Raw genomic sequence first — 14,942 nt, 5'->3', positions numbered from 1 at the left:
GAGCTGCCTTTCCGGTAAAACAATTCGGCTCACCATCTCTGGCCTGACCAGACTGTCCCAAGGGATAAGGCCATCCCGCCACTGTGACCCTTACTTAGAATCAACTGCCTCGATCGATGCTTTCGGGGGCCCGGTAGCTCAGTTGGTATAGCACTGGACTTGTGATCGGAAGGTCGCAGGTTCGAATTCGGGCCGGGACGGACACGGGTCAACTTTATGTGCAGGCCCAGAGACGGAAGCCATGTCCCACCCCCGTGTCACCACAGTGACACGTAAAAGACCTCGGTCATTCTGCCATAAGTGCAGATGGCTGATACCCCCTAAACAGGCATCCGGATCCATTTGTGTATCTCATCAAAAGCCGTGAGGGCGTACAAACTCGAATTATCATATAACCCATATCTGGTCCTTAAGAGGCGAAACATTTAGCCTGTAGGACATGAAGCATTCTCTCTTTCTTTTCGATGCTTTCTGTGCAAGCTGTGTGTGAATGTTGTTTATGAAGCCACTTTTGTGTCAATCTGGGAAATTAATTCTATCAAAAATTCCCACTCTGCACAGTGTCCAGTCAGAATGTTGGTATTTGGTATGTGTCAAAGTGGAGGGATGGTCTTATTCTGGGTGGTAACGACTGGGTGGCCGAGTGGTAACGACTGGGTGGCCGAGTGGTAACGACTGGGTGGCCGAGTGGTAACGACTGGGTGGCCGAGTGGTAACGACTGGGTGGCCGAGTGGAAAACGCACTTGCCTCGGAAGCGAGAGGTTGCGAGTTCGACCCTGGGTCAGGGCGTTAGCAATTTTCTCCCCCCTTTCCTAACCTAGGTGGTGGGTTCAAGTGCTAGTCTTTCGGATGAGACGAATAACCGAGGTCCCTTCGTGTACACTACATTGGGGTGTGCACGTTAAAGATCCCACGATTGACAAAAGGGTCTTTCCTGGCAAAATTGTATAGGCATAGATAAAAATGTCCACCAAATACCCGTGAGACTTGGAATAATAGGCCGTGAAAGGTGAATGCTCACCCTAATAGGCTTGAGGTTTGCTGACCGATGTGAATGCGTGATATATTGTGTAAAAAAAATCCATCTCACACGGCATAAATAAATCCCTGCGCCTTGAATTCGTGGTTGAGATATGTGCGCGATATAAATTGCATAAAATAAAAATAAAATAAATGTAAAAGCATGACCGTATCTGAGATGATGAGCCGAGCCGTTTTAAGGAGAAGGACCGCACCTTGAAGAATGCCGATGCATTTTTATTTTCTTGAAATCACTGCCATTTATGAGAAGGTTGCAGCCGTAAATCGACATTAAAGCTATCTGGCAGGGAACAGTGGGTGTAAATAAAAGATTGCGAATCTGAAGACGGGAAAGGATTTAATATTCGGCTGGCTCCATTTCTGTTAATGGTGTTATCAAAGATAGACTCTGAAGTCGCCATTTTGCTTACACGCATTGATAACCTGTGCTGAGGGTTAAGGACAGAGGCGGGATTTAATACGAGGCGGAAATAGGCGGAAGGGGGGGGGGGGGTGCGGGGAGGGCTGTGGGTGGGGGTGGGGCGAAGAGAAATGGCTTTGTGCACCAAAAATTAATGCAAAAACTGTATGAGGAAAGAGCTCAGTCTTTCTTTCTGTCTGTTTGTCTGTCTGATTGTTTGTTCTGTTTTTCTGTCTGTCCGTCGCCCCCCCCCCCCCCTCTCTCTCTCTCTCTCTTTCTCCCTCTCTCTCTCTAACTCTCTCTCTCTCTTTCTTTATATCTCTCTCTCTCCACTCTTTCTCTTTCTCTCTCTCTCTCTCTTTTTTTCTTAAGCATAAAACAAACACAGACAGCTTCAAAAAAAATTATATGTCGCACATAATGCAACTAAACATGTGCTGAATGGTTCAACAATTCATTTAAAATGTATGTGCATGTTAAACTAAATTATAATAATATGCAGATCTAAATTAAGATATGTTAAAAATTGACATATTTATTATTGGAAATTGTACTTAAAATGCAGCATGACAATTTTTTTTTTTTTTAAATTTATATCTGTATATATATATATATAATGTATTATAAGTTTGATGTGATAGTTATTTGATTATATTGTTTTCTGTTCTTGTTGACCCTATATTAGGGCGAGGGCTGGATGTAAAAAAGCAATATTCTTGCTTATCTATTACCCTCGATAATAAAGATTTTGTCTTGTCTTGTCTTGTCTTGTCTCTCTCCACCCTTTCTATCTCTCTCTTTCTCTGTGTGTGTGTCTCTCTGTCTGCCTGTCCCTCTCTCTGTCTGCCTGTCTCTCTCTCTCTCTCTCTCTCTCTCTCTCTCTCTCTCTCTCTCGCTCTCTCTCTCACTCTCTCTCTATATCTCTCTCTATCTCTCTCTCTCTCTCTCTCTCTCTCTCTCTCTCTCTCTCTCTCTCTCTCTCTCTCTCTCTCTCTCTCTCTTCTGCTACTTTGTCGTCGTCATTGTCTTTGTTATCGTTGGCGTCGTCGTCGTCATTTGCATGGATCTCAGCAGTGCTCTGTCCTGACGAAGAACTGTCTGTATGTATGTACCTGCGTGTAGTCACTTGAATTACAAAACGCCAATTATTGCATGCAGACTACAGACATTCTGTTGACTTTTTTTTTAAGTAATGCGAAGATGCATTCAAAATAGTCTTTGTTGAAAAGCCCAATGTGCTTTTTTCCCCGGAAAAGGAAGAAGAGAAGAGTTCATTAATTGTTCTTTTTAAGAACACCTTTACCGTTTTCTTTGGCTTTAACTTTTTTTCTTTTTTTTATAGAGAAAATGCAATATCTTGACAAGTGTGCTCATGTGATGTTAGGACCCGTACAGACTCGAGCATGTGCTTAAATTAAAGATTCCTGGTAAAGCAGAAATAAAACCCTTTTCCTTTCTGTCTTTGCTAAGTCCTTGTCAACAATTTTCTTCTCCTTTTCTCTCCGTCATGTCAATCTCCGTCTCTCCGTTTTCTCGACAATTTTCTCCAGTCTTGTCATGACCAGTAATTACGTTTTCTCACGCGAGCTCGCCGGTCACAGACAATAATGCGGGTGAGTGAGTGAGTGAGTGACAGAATTGTCGTTATGTCTGTCTCTCACTACGTGGTGTACATGTCCCAGACTGCGGCACCGAAATGAAATTAACCTTCTTTCGCGAAACCTCAAAGCCTTTTGGATTGTAGCAACATCTTCTTCTTCTGTTGAAACTTGTAGGTGTGTGTACCAGCTGTCTGAAACTATATCACTGAAATAAAATGAACCCATTGAAATGAAATTAACCTACTTTCACGAAACCTCAAAGTCTTTTCGATTGTAGCAACATCTTCTTCTACTGTTGAAACGTGTAGGTGTGTGTACAAGGGCTGAGATGCACGAAGCGAAAGTGTGTAAAACCCAAACAGATGAGAAGAAACCGCGGAGTCTGATTCGTTGAAATCACTACAAATCTCAATTTCAACCAATCCAACACCGCGGCTGGCTCCCACCCGGTTGGTAACTTTGCCGTGCGCCTCAGCCCCGCTGTCTGAAACCATATCATTGAAATGAAGTTAACCCATTGAAATGAAGTTAACCTTATTTCGAGGGACCTCCAGTATTTCTGTAAGCATCTCCAGTCTTTCAGTATCTGGCATCATCTTGTTCTGTAGAAACTAGTAGTTGCAGAGTGAGCCGATAGTCTGGAACTAGGTCACGGGGACTGATCGGCATAGTCCTCCCTTCTGTCTCTTTTTGGATCTTGCCAGTAAATCAATACCCCCCCCCCCCCCCCCCCCCCGCAAAAAATGTTGTAAAGGGAGCACAGCGGAGTGGGTGGGGTTGGTGGTGGTGGAGGTGGTGGAGGGTGAGGGGCGGGGGTAGAGAGGCGGTTGGGATAGCAGAGGTATTTGGATAGATAGAGGCTTTACTTCTTCTGCTCTGATAAGTTCAGTATCACCTTTTTTCTTGTGTGTGTGTGTGTGTGTGTGTGTGTGTGTGTGTGTGTGTGTGTGTGTGTGTGTGTGTGTGTGTGTGTGGCTGGGGTGCTGTTGTAAGGGGTGGTGGCGAGGGTAGTATGGGGCTGTCAATACTGGGGTTGGAGGGGGAAGGGGGTATGGCTTAAAAGGAGGATAAGAGATGTGGAAGAAGAGGAATACGCCAACAACTCAAGAAAAAAACGACGATTCTCAGATTTGACCCCCCATCTCTCTCTCTCTCTCTCTCTCTCTCTCTCTCTCTCTCTCTCTCTCTCTCTCTGTCTCTCTCTTTCCCTGTCTCTCTCTCTCTTTCTCTCTTTCTTTCTCTCTCTTTTTTCCTGTCTCTCTTGCTCTCTCTGTCTCCCTCACTCTCTCCCACTATATCTCTCTCTCCCTCTCTCTCTCTCTCTCTCTCTCTCTCTGTGTCTCTCTCTCTCTCTCATAAAAGGCTCCCAGAACTTATTTGTCCTGCCCCCGCCCCAACGTCCTCTTTCCAAGCCCTCCCGAAGAGTGAGAGCGTTGGCTTTCGTCAGGCATTTGTTACTTCTCTTTACGGTCCAGCTTAAATAACTCTGAACTGGTATAACATAAATCACATCTTCTTTATGACTTATACAGGTGTAAGAAATCAGTGATGACATTAGTGAATTCCCTCTCTTTGATGTAAGAGTTTATGTGGTAATGTAAACATTTGAACGGCATTTTGTTAAGGGATTTGTGGTAGTGAGAGTGCCGTTGAAAGTGCAGGAGCTATCGTGGAACTGTTGTGACGTTTTTATTCTCTTGTTTACCTGTGTTTGCTTTGATTTGAGGTAACTCCTCGTGTAAACGATCGACTGGGTGCGTCCCAAAGAAAGGTTATCTGCTTTCAAATGACTGTCCTGTTGTTTTCTCAGATTCTTTCAAAAGATAGTTGTTGAGAATGTTAAACCGTAATCGAAGTTTTATCTCTACTGTTTTTCAATGTCAATCTCTCTTTCTTCTTACAACGTCTGTTGAAAGCAGATTGCCGTACCTTGGAATCTTTGCTGCTGTCCCTTATTACCTCTATTGTTTATGTGCATATATGGGTTATTCTCCAGACCTGCAGGGTACCATTTTTTGTGACATGCATTTTCAGTACTTTGAATGGTTTTAACTTATATAAAAGGGCAACTAGAATCTATTCTCTTTTTTTTCAGTAATACTCCAGTTAGATAATGATACAGATATGCAACAAAAAACATAGTATTTATTTAAAAAAAATTCTTCTCAATTGTTAGTGTTCAAATCCATGTCACAACTGTTGGTGTCCATGCTACGAAGTTGACGTACTTTGAAACCCTTGTATTTTACTGAACGTAGACAAACAAAATGTGTAAGTATTTCTAATTCTTTTCCTGCAGGCCAAGGATAAATATCGAACCAGTATTTATTATTGAAATCAATGTGTATAATGAGCGCTTCTGGGGTGATAACGCGAGACCACTCCTGTGATCTTGCCGCGAGGTTACGCCTGTTACCATTGTCTTTTTACTTACACACGAACTGTTACCAAAGCGACATGCTATTTGGGACCAATGCACTTTTTTTTTTTACATTTAGTCAAGTTTTGACTAAATGTTTTAACATAGAGGGGGGAATCGAGACGAGGGTCGTGGTGTATGTGTGTGTGTCTGTCTGTCTGTCTGTCTGTGTGTGTGTGTGTAGAGCGATTCAGACTAAACTACTGGACCGATCTTTATGAAATTTGACATGAGAGTTCCTGGGTATGATATCCTCAGACGGTTTTTTTCCTTTTTTTGATAAATGTCTTTGATGACGTCATATCCGGCTTTTCGTGAAAGTTGAGGCGGCACTGTCACGCTCTCATTTTTCAACCAAATTTGGTCAAGTAATCTCCGACGAAGCCCGGACTTCGGTATTGCATTTCAGCTTGGTGGCTTAGAAATTAATTAATGACCTTTGGTCATTAAAACTCTAAAAATTGTAAAAAAAATAAAAAAAATTATAAAACGATCCAAATTTACGTTCATCTTATTTTCCATCATTTTCTGATTCCAAAAACATATACATATGTTATATTTGGATTAAAAACAAGCTCTGAAAATTAAAAATATAAAAATTATGATCAAAATTAAATTTTCGAAATCAATTTAAAAACACTTTCATCTTATTCCTTGTCGGTTCCTGATTCCAAAAACATATAGATATGATATGATTGGATTGAAAACACGCTCAGAAAGTTAAAACGAAGAGAGGTACAGAAAAGCGTGCTATCCTTCTCAGCGCAACTACTACCCCGCTCTTCTTGTCAATTTCACTGCCTTTGCCATGAGCGGCGGACTGACGATGCTACGAGTATACGGTCTTGCTGCGTTGCATTGCGTTCAATTTCATTCTGTGAGTTCGACAGCTACTTGACTAAATGTTGTATTTTCGCCTTACGCGACTTGTTTTCTTTCTCGTGTGATCTTGCTGCGAGGTGGCGCCAGTTACCAGCCGGAAGAAAGAAGGGGCATAACCTCACCAGAACCGCCCATTAAAATGTTTCAGTTAAGTAAAGAAATGTCAAAATCGTAACATGGTTTCCCCTGGTTTCCCCTGGAGAATAACTCACATATACACAGACCAACATAGACCATACAAAACATAGTTGGGAGGTAAAGCAATGTTAATGCAATGTTATAGTGACACAAAAAGTAACAGACTGGCTGTCGCTTTTGCGAAATGGGCAAATTTTAGAAGCCTTTCCGCATTTTCGGCAAAACGCTGCCGATTTCACATAATGGGCAGCGTTTTGCCGATAACGCGAAATGGGCAAAAATGTTGCCGATTCCGCGAATTTGGCAATTCCGTGAATTCGGCACGACATATACATTCAAGCCCCGAAACAGTGCACAATTTCTGGATTTTCATGAGGGCATGTTAAACGTGAAGTACCTCCCACGAGGCACCCAAACTAAACATTGTAATGTCACAAAAGACGGCGTGTTCTTGTGTGAATTGAGCTTTATGTGTTTTCTTTCGAGACCGGCAGCACGGAAAGAGAATTTGGAGATGTGTGTGTGTGATACTTGGCATTTTTATAACGGAATAAGGGTTTGATATGATACTCCAGAAAGAAGAAAGAGAAAAAGAAAGAAAGTGAGTGTGAAGGAAGAAAGAAAGGAAGACAGAAAGAAGGAACGAAAGAAAGAAACAAGTCGTGGATCTCACAGAATGAAACTGAACGCACTGCATTTTTTTACAATGACCGTAGTCCGCCGCTTGTGCATAACGGAGTGAAACTGACGAGCCTGTTCAGCGCGGTAGTGGTTTCGCTGTGCTGCATAGCTCGCTTTTCTGTACCTCTCTTCGTTTTAACTTACTGAGCGTGTTTTTAATCTAAACATATCATATCTATATGTTTTTGGAATCAGGAACCGACAAGGAATAAGATGAAAGTGTTTTTAAATCGATTTCGGAAATTTAATTTTGATCATAATGTTTATATTTTTAATTTTCAGAGCTTGTTTTTAATCCGAATATAACATATTTATATGTTTTTGGAATCAGGAAATGATGTAAAATAAGATAAACGTAAATTTGGATCGTTTTATTTAAAAAACAAATTATTACAATTTTCAGATTTTTAATGACCAAAGTCATTAATTAATTTTTAAGCCACCAAGCTGAAATGCAATCCCAAAGTCCGGCCTTTGTCGAAGATTGCCTTACAAAAATTTCAATCAATTTGATTGAAAAATGAGGGTGTGACAGTTCCGCCTCAACTTTTACAAAAAGCCGGATATGACGTCATCAAAAGTATTTATCGAAAAAAAGAAAAAAACGTGCGGGGATATCATTCCCAGGAACTCTAATGTCAAATTTCATAAAGATCGGTCCAGTAGTTTGGTCTGAATCGCTCTACACACACACACGCACAGACACACACACACACACACACACACACACACACACACACACACACACACACACACACACACACACACACACACACACACACACACACACGCGCACACACACTGTTCAGCCTGTTCAGCGCGGTAGTGGTTTCGCTGTGCTGCATAGCACGCTTTTCTGTACCTATCTTCGTTTTAAATTTCTGAGCGTGTTTTTAATCCAAACATATCACATCTATATGTTTTTGGAATCAGGAACCAACAAGGAATAAGATGAAATTGTTTCTAAATCCATTTCGGAAATTTAATTTTGATCATAATTTTTATATTTTTAATTTTCAGAGCTTGTTTTTATTCCCAATATAACATATTTATATGTTTTTGGAATCCGAAAATGATGAAGAATAAGATGGACATAGTTTTGGATCGTTTTATAAAAGAATAATTTTAATTACAATGTTCCGATTTTTAATGACCAAAGTCATTAATTAATTTGTAAGCCTCCAATCTGCAATGCAATACCAAAGTCCGGCCTTCGTCGAAGATTGCTTGGCCAAAATTTCAATCAATTTGATTGAAAAATGAGGGTGTGAGGGTGCCGCCTCAACTTTTACAAAAAGCTGGATATGACGTCATCAAAGACATTTATCCAAAAAATGAGAAAACACTTCTGGGGATATCATACCCAGGAACGTTCATGTAAAATTTCATAAAGATCGGTCCAGTAGTTAACTCTGAATCGCTCCACACACACACACACGCACAGACACACACACAGACACACATACACCACAACCCTCGTCTCGATTCCCCCTCTATGTTAAAACATTTAGTCAAAACTGGACTAAATGTAAAAACAAAGGATTTCTGTTTTTTTACCTTTGTTTATCTCACCACAGTCACTTCGTTGTTTAGATTGTTTTACATCCTATACATTTTATGTGCGCGTGAAGTCAATTGCTTAATGGTATTCGATACCGACATATGCGCAGCGTGACGGTGACCTAACGTGTCATTTTGTACTGCTGATAGTACGAAGTTACCGAGACAAACTTTGTTCTCGAAATCTGTGTTCAGTTCCTGGCTGGGAGATTTGCACAAGAAAAAACATTGTTTTACGTGTCGCCAATATTCTCGAAATTTGTTTCGACTCTGACGTCAGAGATTTCACGTTACAATTGAGAGCCAACAAGAGTCGTCTCGGGTTGTTTAGTCGGTTTCTTTTCTAATAAAGCAAGATTTCTTATTCTCTCCTCTACCGGCACCACCCCCACCTCCCACTCCTCTCTTCCTTCTCCTCGTCCTCTTCTCCTATCATCATCTTTGTTCTCCCCCTCCTTCTCCTTTTCCGTCGCTGACGTTGGCGTTACAATCGTCTTCATGTTTCATCGTCTTCTTTCCTTTACTTAATTGTTTTGTCTCTTGAATAACGTTGTTGTTTTTTCTGACAGCGCTTCTCACCACAGATGATTTGTTTGTATGTTACAGGCGCAGAATGGACCTACACCGGCGAACACGGTGAGTACATTTTCTTCATTTTTTTTTCCTTTTCAGTTTCATAACTTTATTGTCCCATCGGTGGGAAATTCGGGTCGCTTCCCCCTAGTGGAAAGCTAGCAGCAACAGAGTCGCGCTACCCAGGTCTGTGCGTGTTTTAGGTGTAATCAGCCACCTGGACTTATGGCAGAATGACCGAGGTCTTCTATGTGCCACTGTGGTGACGACTCTTCTCGTGCTATGCTATGCTATGCTATGGCTATGCTAACTTGGTTTTTCTGTTCCCAGAACTGGTGTCTATTTAGGACATACCGTGGTTATATGCTAGAAAACTCTTCTCGTGTTTGCGATTCGGCTGAAGTAGATCTACCGTCAGAGACTGTAGAGTACACATCTGTGTAGGCTACTCTACAGTCTCTGGTACCGTCTTCGAGCTGGACAGGTTTTTACGTGGGATAACGTTCACGTAGACACATTACAGTGTCAGTGTTCTAGATGGTCGAACGTGTAACAAAGACCTACAGTACGTGTGCGTGTAGATATTGCGTCACCCGTGACTCATTTTTTTCTCCAATGTTCCAAATCCATACGTTGTTTTGCTCCCACCAAGACTACAGATCTTGGCAAACGCGTGACGTAGAAACTAGATTTGATGACGTTGCCCGTACACGTTCCCGTACACGTTCCCGTACACGTCCTGAAAAGTGCTGATCTATATAGATCTTGCTAATTAGAAAAATCCACATCCTGATTGTTTTCCAGGGGCGGACGAGGGGGGGGTTTCAGGGGTTTCCGGAAACCCCCCCCCCCCCCCCCCCAGCCAAAATGTTTTTTTTAAAATCAGTGACAAAATCTGCTGCCTGAAACTGGTAATGATCATCCTCAAAATGCACCAGATTGCACCATTTTGCATCCTTTTTTACAAAATTTTCCGGGGGGGCATGCCCCCGGACCCCCCTAGCAAGCTAGGCGCTTTGCGCCGTCGGCTCGGCGCTTCGCGCCTTCACACCCATATCTTCACAATATACTTTTGGAAACCCCCCCCATAAAATGAACTGATCCGCCCCTGTTTTCTATGAAGATTGGAAATGTTTTGATGGTATGGACAAAATTCCCCGCTTCCCTTTGGGCATTTACCACATGGACATAATACCACTAACACTGATAATTACAAATGCGTCTCGGAGAGTTCTAACGTTTCGTTGGTTTGTGTGTGTGTGTGTGTGTGTGTGTGTGTGTGTGTGTGTGTGTGTGTGTGTGTGTTTGTGTGCGTGTTTGTGTGCATGCGTGCGTGCGTGCTTGAATGCGTGCGTGCGTGCGTGTGTGTATGTGTGTGTGTATGTGTGCGTGTGTGTGTGTGTGTTTGTGTGTGTGTTTGCCTGCGAGCGGGCGTGTGTACGCGTCTGACTGCCTGCCTGCGTACACCAGTCACCGTTCAAGCAGCCATTTACCGGCTTCATGGCCTGACATTGTTACAAACTGTGCGCAGGCGTGGACCAGTGGGCCAAGGACTTCCCCAGCTATTGCAGCGGCCAGAGTCAGTCTCCCATTGACCTTGAGGCCTCCCAGGTCACCTATGACTCTGACCTTCAACCTTTCACCTTCTCCAACTTTGACAACACCAACGGGATTACTTGGACACTGTTGAATAATGGCCATGCTGGTGGGTGTACATTAAAAAAAAAGATTAAAAGCTCATACTTGGATACTCTTTCTCTTGTCTTTCTTCTTCTTCTTCTTCTTCTTCTTCTTCTTCTTCTTCTTCTTCTTCTTCTTCTTCTTCTTCTTCTTCTTCTTCTTCTTCTTCTTCTTCTTCTTCTTCTTCTTCTTCTTCTTCTTCTTCTTCTTCTTCTTCTTCTTCGTCTTCTTCTTCTTCTTCTTCTTCTTCTTCTTCTTCTTCTTCTTCTTCTCCTTCTTCGTTCATGGGCTTAGACTCCCACGTTCACTCATGTTTTTAGCACGAGTGGATTTTAACGTGTATGACCGTTTTTACCCCGCCATTCAGGCAGCCATACGCCGATTTCGGGGGATGCATGCTGAGTATTTTCGTGTTTCTATAACCCACCGAACTCTGACATGGATTACGGGATCTTTTCCGTGCGCACTTGGTCTTGTGCTTGCGTGTACACACAAAGGGGGTTAAGTCACCAGCAGGTCTGCACATAAGTTGACCTGGGATATCGGAAAAATCTCCTCTTATTGTATGTTGGTAGATTAAAATGATATGTTTTAGTGACATGTAACACATTAGAAGCTAGTTCACTATGATCCTATTTTATCACTTGTTACACCCATGTTTGACCAAATATTCATCCTTCCTGCGAGTCTTGCTTGGTTTCTGGCCATTTTCCAGCTCTTTTTTTTCCCCACTAAGGTTATCGAAATGTTTCTGTCTAGTTCTAATAGGCAAAAATGACAAAGGCCGGTAGGACAGTAAGCCTCGTATTCATCTTGAATACTCTCCTTTGTTTAAAATGCTGATCTGAGAATCAAAGCGTGTTAGATATAAACGAAAATAAGGCACACAAAAAAATAGGTGTGGTTAAGGTAACATAGCCCAAAAAATTAGGGTAGGAAGGTAGGCAATCACTTTTTTTTTAAACTTTTTTTTCTAATGTGTACAAATTAAACCTACTTGACAGGGAAATAAGTGTGCGACTCGAGCGCTTTCGCTTTCATTGCGTTTTCTGCACTCGGTTTTTTTTTGGTTTTTTTTGACAAATGTAATAAAAAGTTATAGGGTCGGCCCCTAAAAATAGGGTAGGTCGGGTTACCGTAACCACACCTATTTTTTTAATTTTTTTTAGGCCTAACAGGAGTAAGTGGAAGTTATTCAGAACCAGTCTCCTGGCACCTGAGAGAACAAACAACAAGCATTGAAATGAACAAGGGATCATGACTTTAATCTTCATTTTGTTTTTTATTGCTGAATGTTTCGCTCGAATCAATATAATGCAAGGTAATTAAACCACAATGGTTATACAAGGGATATTTTCTTTTGACTTGGATGTTATTATTTGATGCAGATATACTTTTTGTTCTTCTTTGTTTCTCCCTCCCCCTCCCCTCACTCTGCCCTTGGTTTCTTCACTGACACTTTGCATCCACTCGTACACACTTGTCGTCGGGGCTGAGATGCACGGCGCGAAACTGGGTTGTCATCCACAGGGGTGGATCACATCATTTTTTTAGGGGGGGTTTCCAATTTTCTTTTGAGTACTTAGGGGGTCTGGGGGCATATGCCCCCCACAAAATGTTGATAAAAACAAGGAAAATTGAGCAATCTGGTGCAATCTGAGCCAAGAAACGTCCCCCTAATACACCTTCTCAAAGTTCAGTTTAGAAGACTAATTTGGATCAAAACAAGGAAAATTTACCGATCTGGTGCAACCTGAGACAACAAATTACCCAACTACCTTCCAAAACCGTCATTTAAAAGTCAAAGGCCTCGGAAAATGTTGATAAAAACAAGGAAAATGGAGCAATCTGGTGCAATCTAAGCTATCATTTTGTCCTTCATTTTCAAATTTGTTTCTTTATTTTTTTACTATATATTTTGAAAAAAAATCTTATGCTGTTTTTTTAGGCTGGGGGGGGGGGGCGGGGGGGGGGGGGGGGTCCGGAAACCCCGGAAACCCCGCGGTTGCGTACAACCGGCAACCCAGTTTCGCTTCGTGCTTCCCGGTCCTAGGGGTCAGTTTCACAAGCCAGAAACACAGTTGACTGCAGTTGAACGAGTGAAATACGGTAATCCAACAAAATTGGGTTTTACGGAGAAGATGCCAGTTGGCCGACTGTCGGTGTGACCACTGCTATCTTGTGAATCTGGCCCCTGGGGTGGGGTGCACGAAGCGAAAGTGGGTGCCACCCAAGATGGTGAGAAAAAACCGCGGGGACTGATTCGTTGAAATCACAATTCTCAATTTCAACCAATCCAAGACCGCGGCTGGCTCCCACCTGGTTGGTAACTTCCTCGTGCATCTCCGCCCTGGACAACACGGTACTAAAACTAACACTTTTGTTTGAACCCAACAGCTCAGGTCAGCATCGGATCGGGAACAATGCAGGTGTCGGGAGGATCCCTGGGGGGCACCTACCAGGTGGCACAGTTCCATTTCCACTGGGGCAGCGACAGCACGAAGGGCTCAGAACACACCGTCAACGGTCTGGCTTACCCCATGGAGGTACGTCATCGTTCGTGACGCTTGAAAAGGCATGCTCGAGGCCAAAACATTCTGCCTCAACCTGGTCGAGGAGCTATACATTAGCGCATTCTCGAGTTCATGGTTGTGGGTACGTCTAAATTACATTACAGCGAGTGTCCTGAACGCACTGTCAACGGTCTGACTTACCCGATGGAGGAACGTCATCGTTCGTGACGTCTTGGCTTAAAAAGGCATGGTCGAGGCCAAAGCATTCTGACTCAACCTGGCTCAGGAGCTATAAATTAACATGATTAAGGCGGAATTTCGAGTTCATGATTGTGGGTACGTCAAAATTACAATAAAGCGAGTGTCCTGAACAACTGTTTGGCTTATCTCATGGAGAAACGTCATCGTTTGTGACGTCTTGGCTTAAAAAGGCATACTCGAGGCCAACACATTATGACTCAACCTGGCCCGGGAACTAAATATTAGCATGATAAAGGCGGAATTTCGAGTTCATGAATGTGGGTACGTCAAAATCACAGTACAGCGAGTACCCTGAACACGCTGTCAAAGGCCTGGCTTATCCCATGTAGGTACCTACGTCATCGTTCGTGACGTCCTGACCTAAAAAGGCATGCTCGAGGCAAAAACATTCTAACTCAACCTGCCTCAGGAGCTATACATTAGAAGGGTTATTGCGCACGTTAGATTTCATGATTGCGGGTACGTCTAAATTACGTGACTGCGAGTGTCCAGAACACACTGTCAACGGTTTGGCTTATCACATGGAGAGTACGTCATCGTTTGTGACGTCTTGGCTTAAAAAGGCATACTCGAGGCCTTCTATCTCAACCTAGCCCGGGAACTAAATATTAGCATGATAAAGGCGGAATTTCGAGCTCATGATTGTGGGTACGTCTACATTACGTTTGGCTTATCACATGGAGAGTACGTCATCGTTTGTGACGTCTTGGCTTAAAATTAAAAAGGCATGTTCGAGGCCAAAACATTATGACTCAACCTGGCCCAGGCGCTAGACATTAAAATGGTTATTGCGCACTTCACTTTCGAATTAGTGATTGTGGGTACGAATGAATTACATTGTAGCGAGTGTCCTGAACAACGGTTTGGCTTATCCCATGAAGGTACGTCACACACACACACACACACACACACACACATACACCACGACCCTCGTCTAGATTCCCCGTCGATGTTAAAATATTTAGTCAAAACTTGACCTAAATGTAAAAACTATGGTTTATGTTACAGCTTCATATCGTATGCTTCAACACGAAGTACGGCAACCTAGGAGACTCACTAGCAAACCCTGATGCATTAGCTGTCCTTGGCTTCTTCTTTGAGGTAAGAGTCACATTGACGAACACACACACACACCCACACACCCACACCCACACACACACACACACACACACACACATACACACACACACAC

At 42.7% G+C, this 14,942-nt stretch overlaps 1 protein-coding gene across 1 annotated transcript; it reads left to right on the top strand.

Annotated features, from left to right (window-relative positions):
• Nucleotides 1–3,049: 3,049 nt before the first annotated feature.
• Nucleotides 3,050–14,851, top strand: LOC138955166 (carbonic anhydrase 2-like; the record flags this gene model as incomplete). The annotated part of the gene is made up of 5 exons (XM_070326829.1): nt 3,050–3,055; nt 9,293–9,359; nt 10,828–11,001; nt 13,374–13,522; nt 14,759–14,851. Coding segments are annotated over exons 1-5 (489 nt in total), but the record flags the coding sequence as incomplete, so codon positions are not given.
• Between the last annotated feature and the right edge of the window lie 91 nt (nt 14,852–14,942).

Source organism: Littorina saxatilis, unplaced genomic scaffold, assembly GCF_037325665.1.
Source record: "Littorina saxatilis isolate snail1 unplaced genomic scaffold, US_GU_Lsax_2.0 scaffold_1617, whole genome shotgun sequence".
NCBI classification, from domain to species: domain Eukaryota; kingdom Metazoa; phylum Mollusca; class Gastropoda; order Littorinimorpha; family Littorinidae; genus Littorina; species Littorina saxatilis.
Note: the sequence above shows the minus strand (reverse complement) of the source record. Positions and strands in the feature narration are given on the sequence as shown.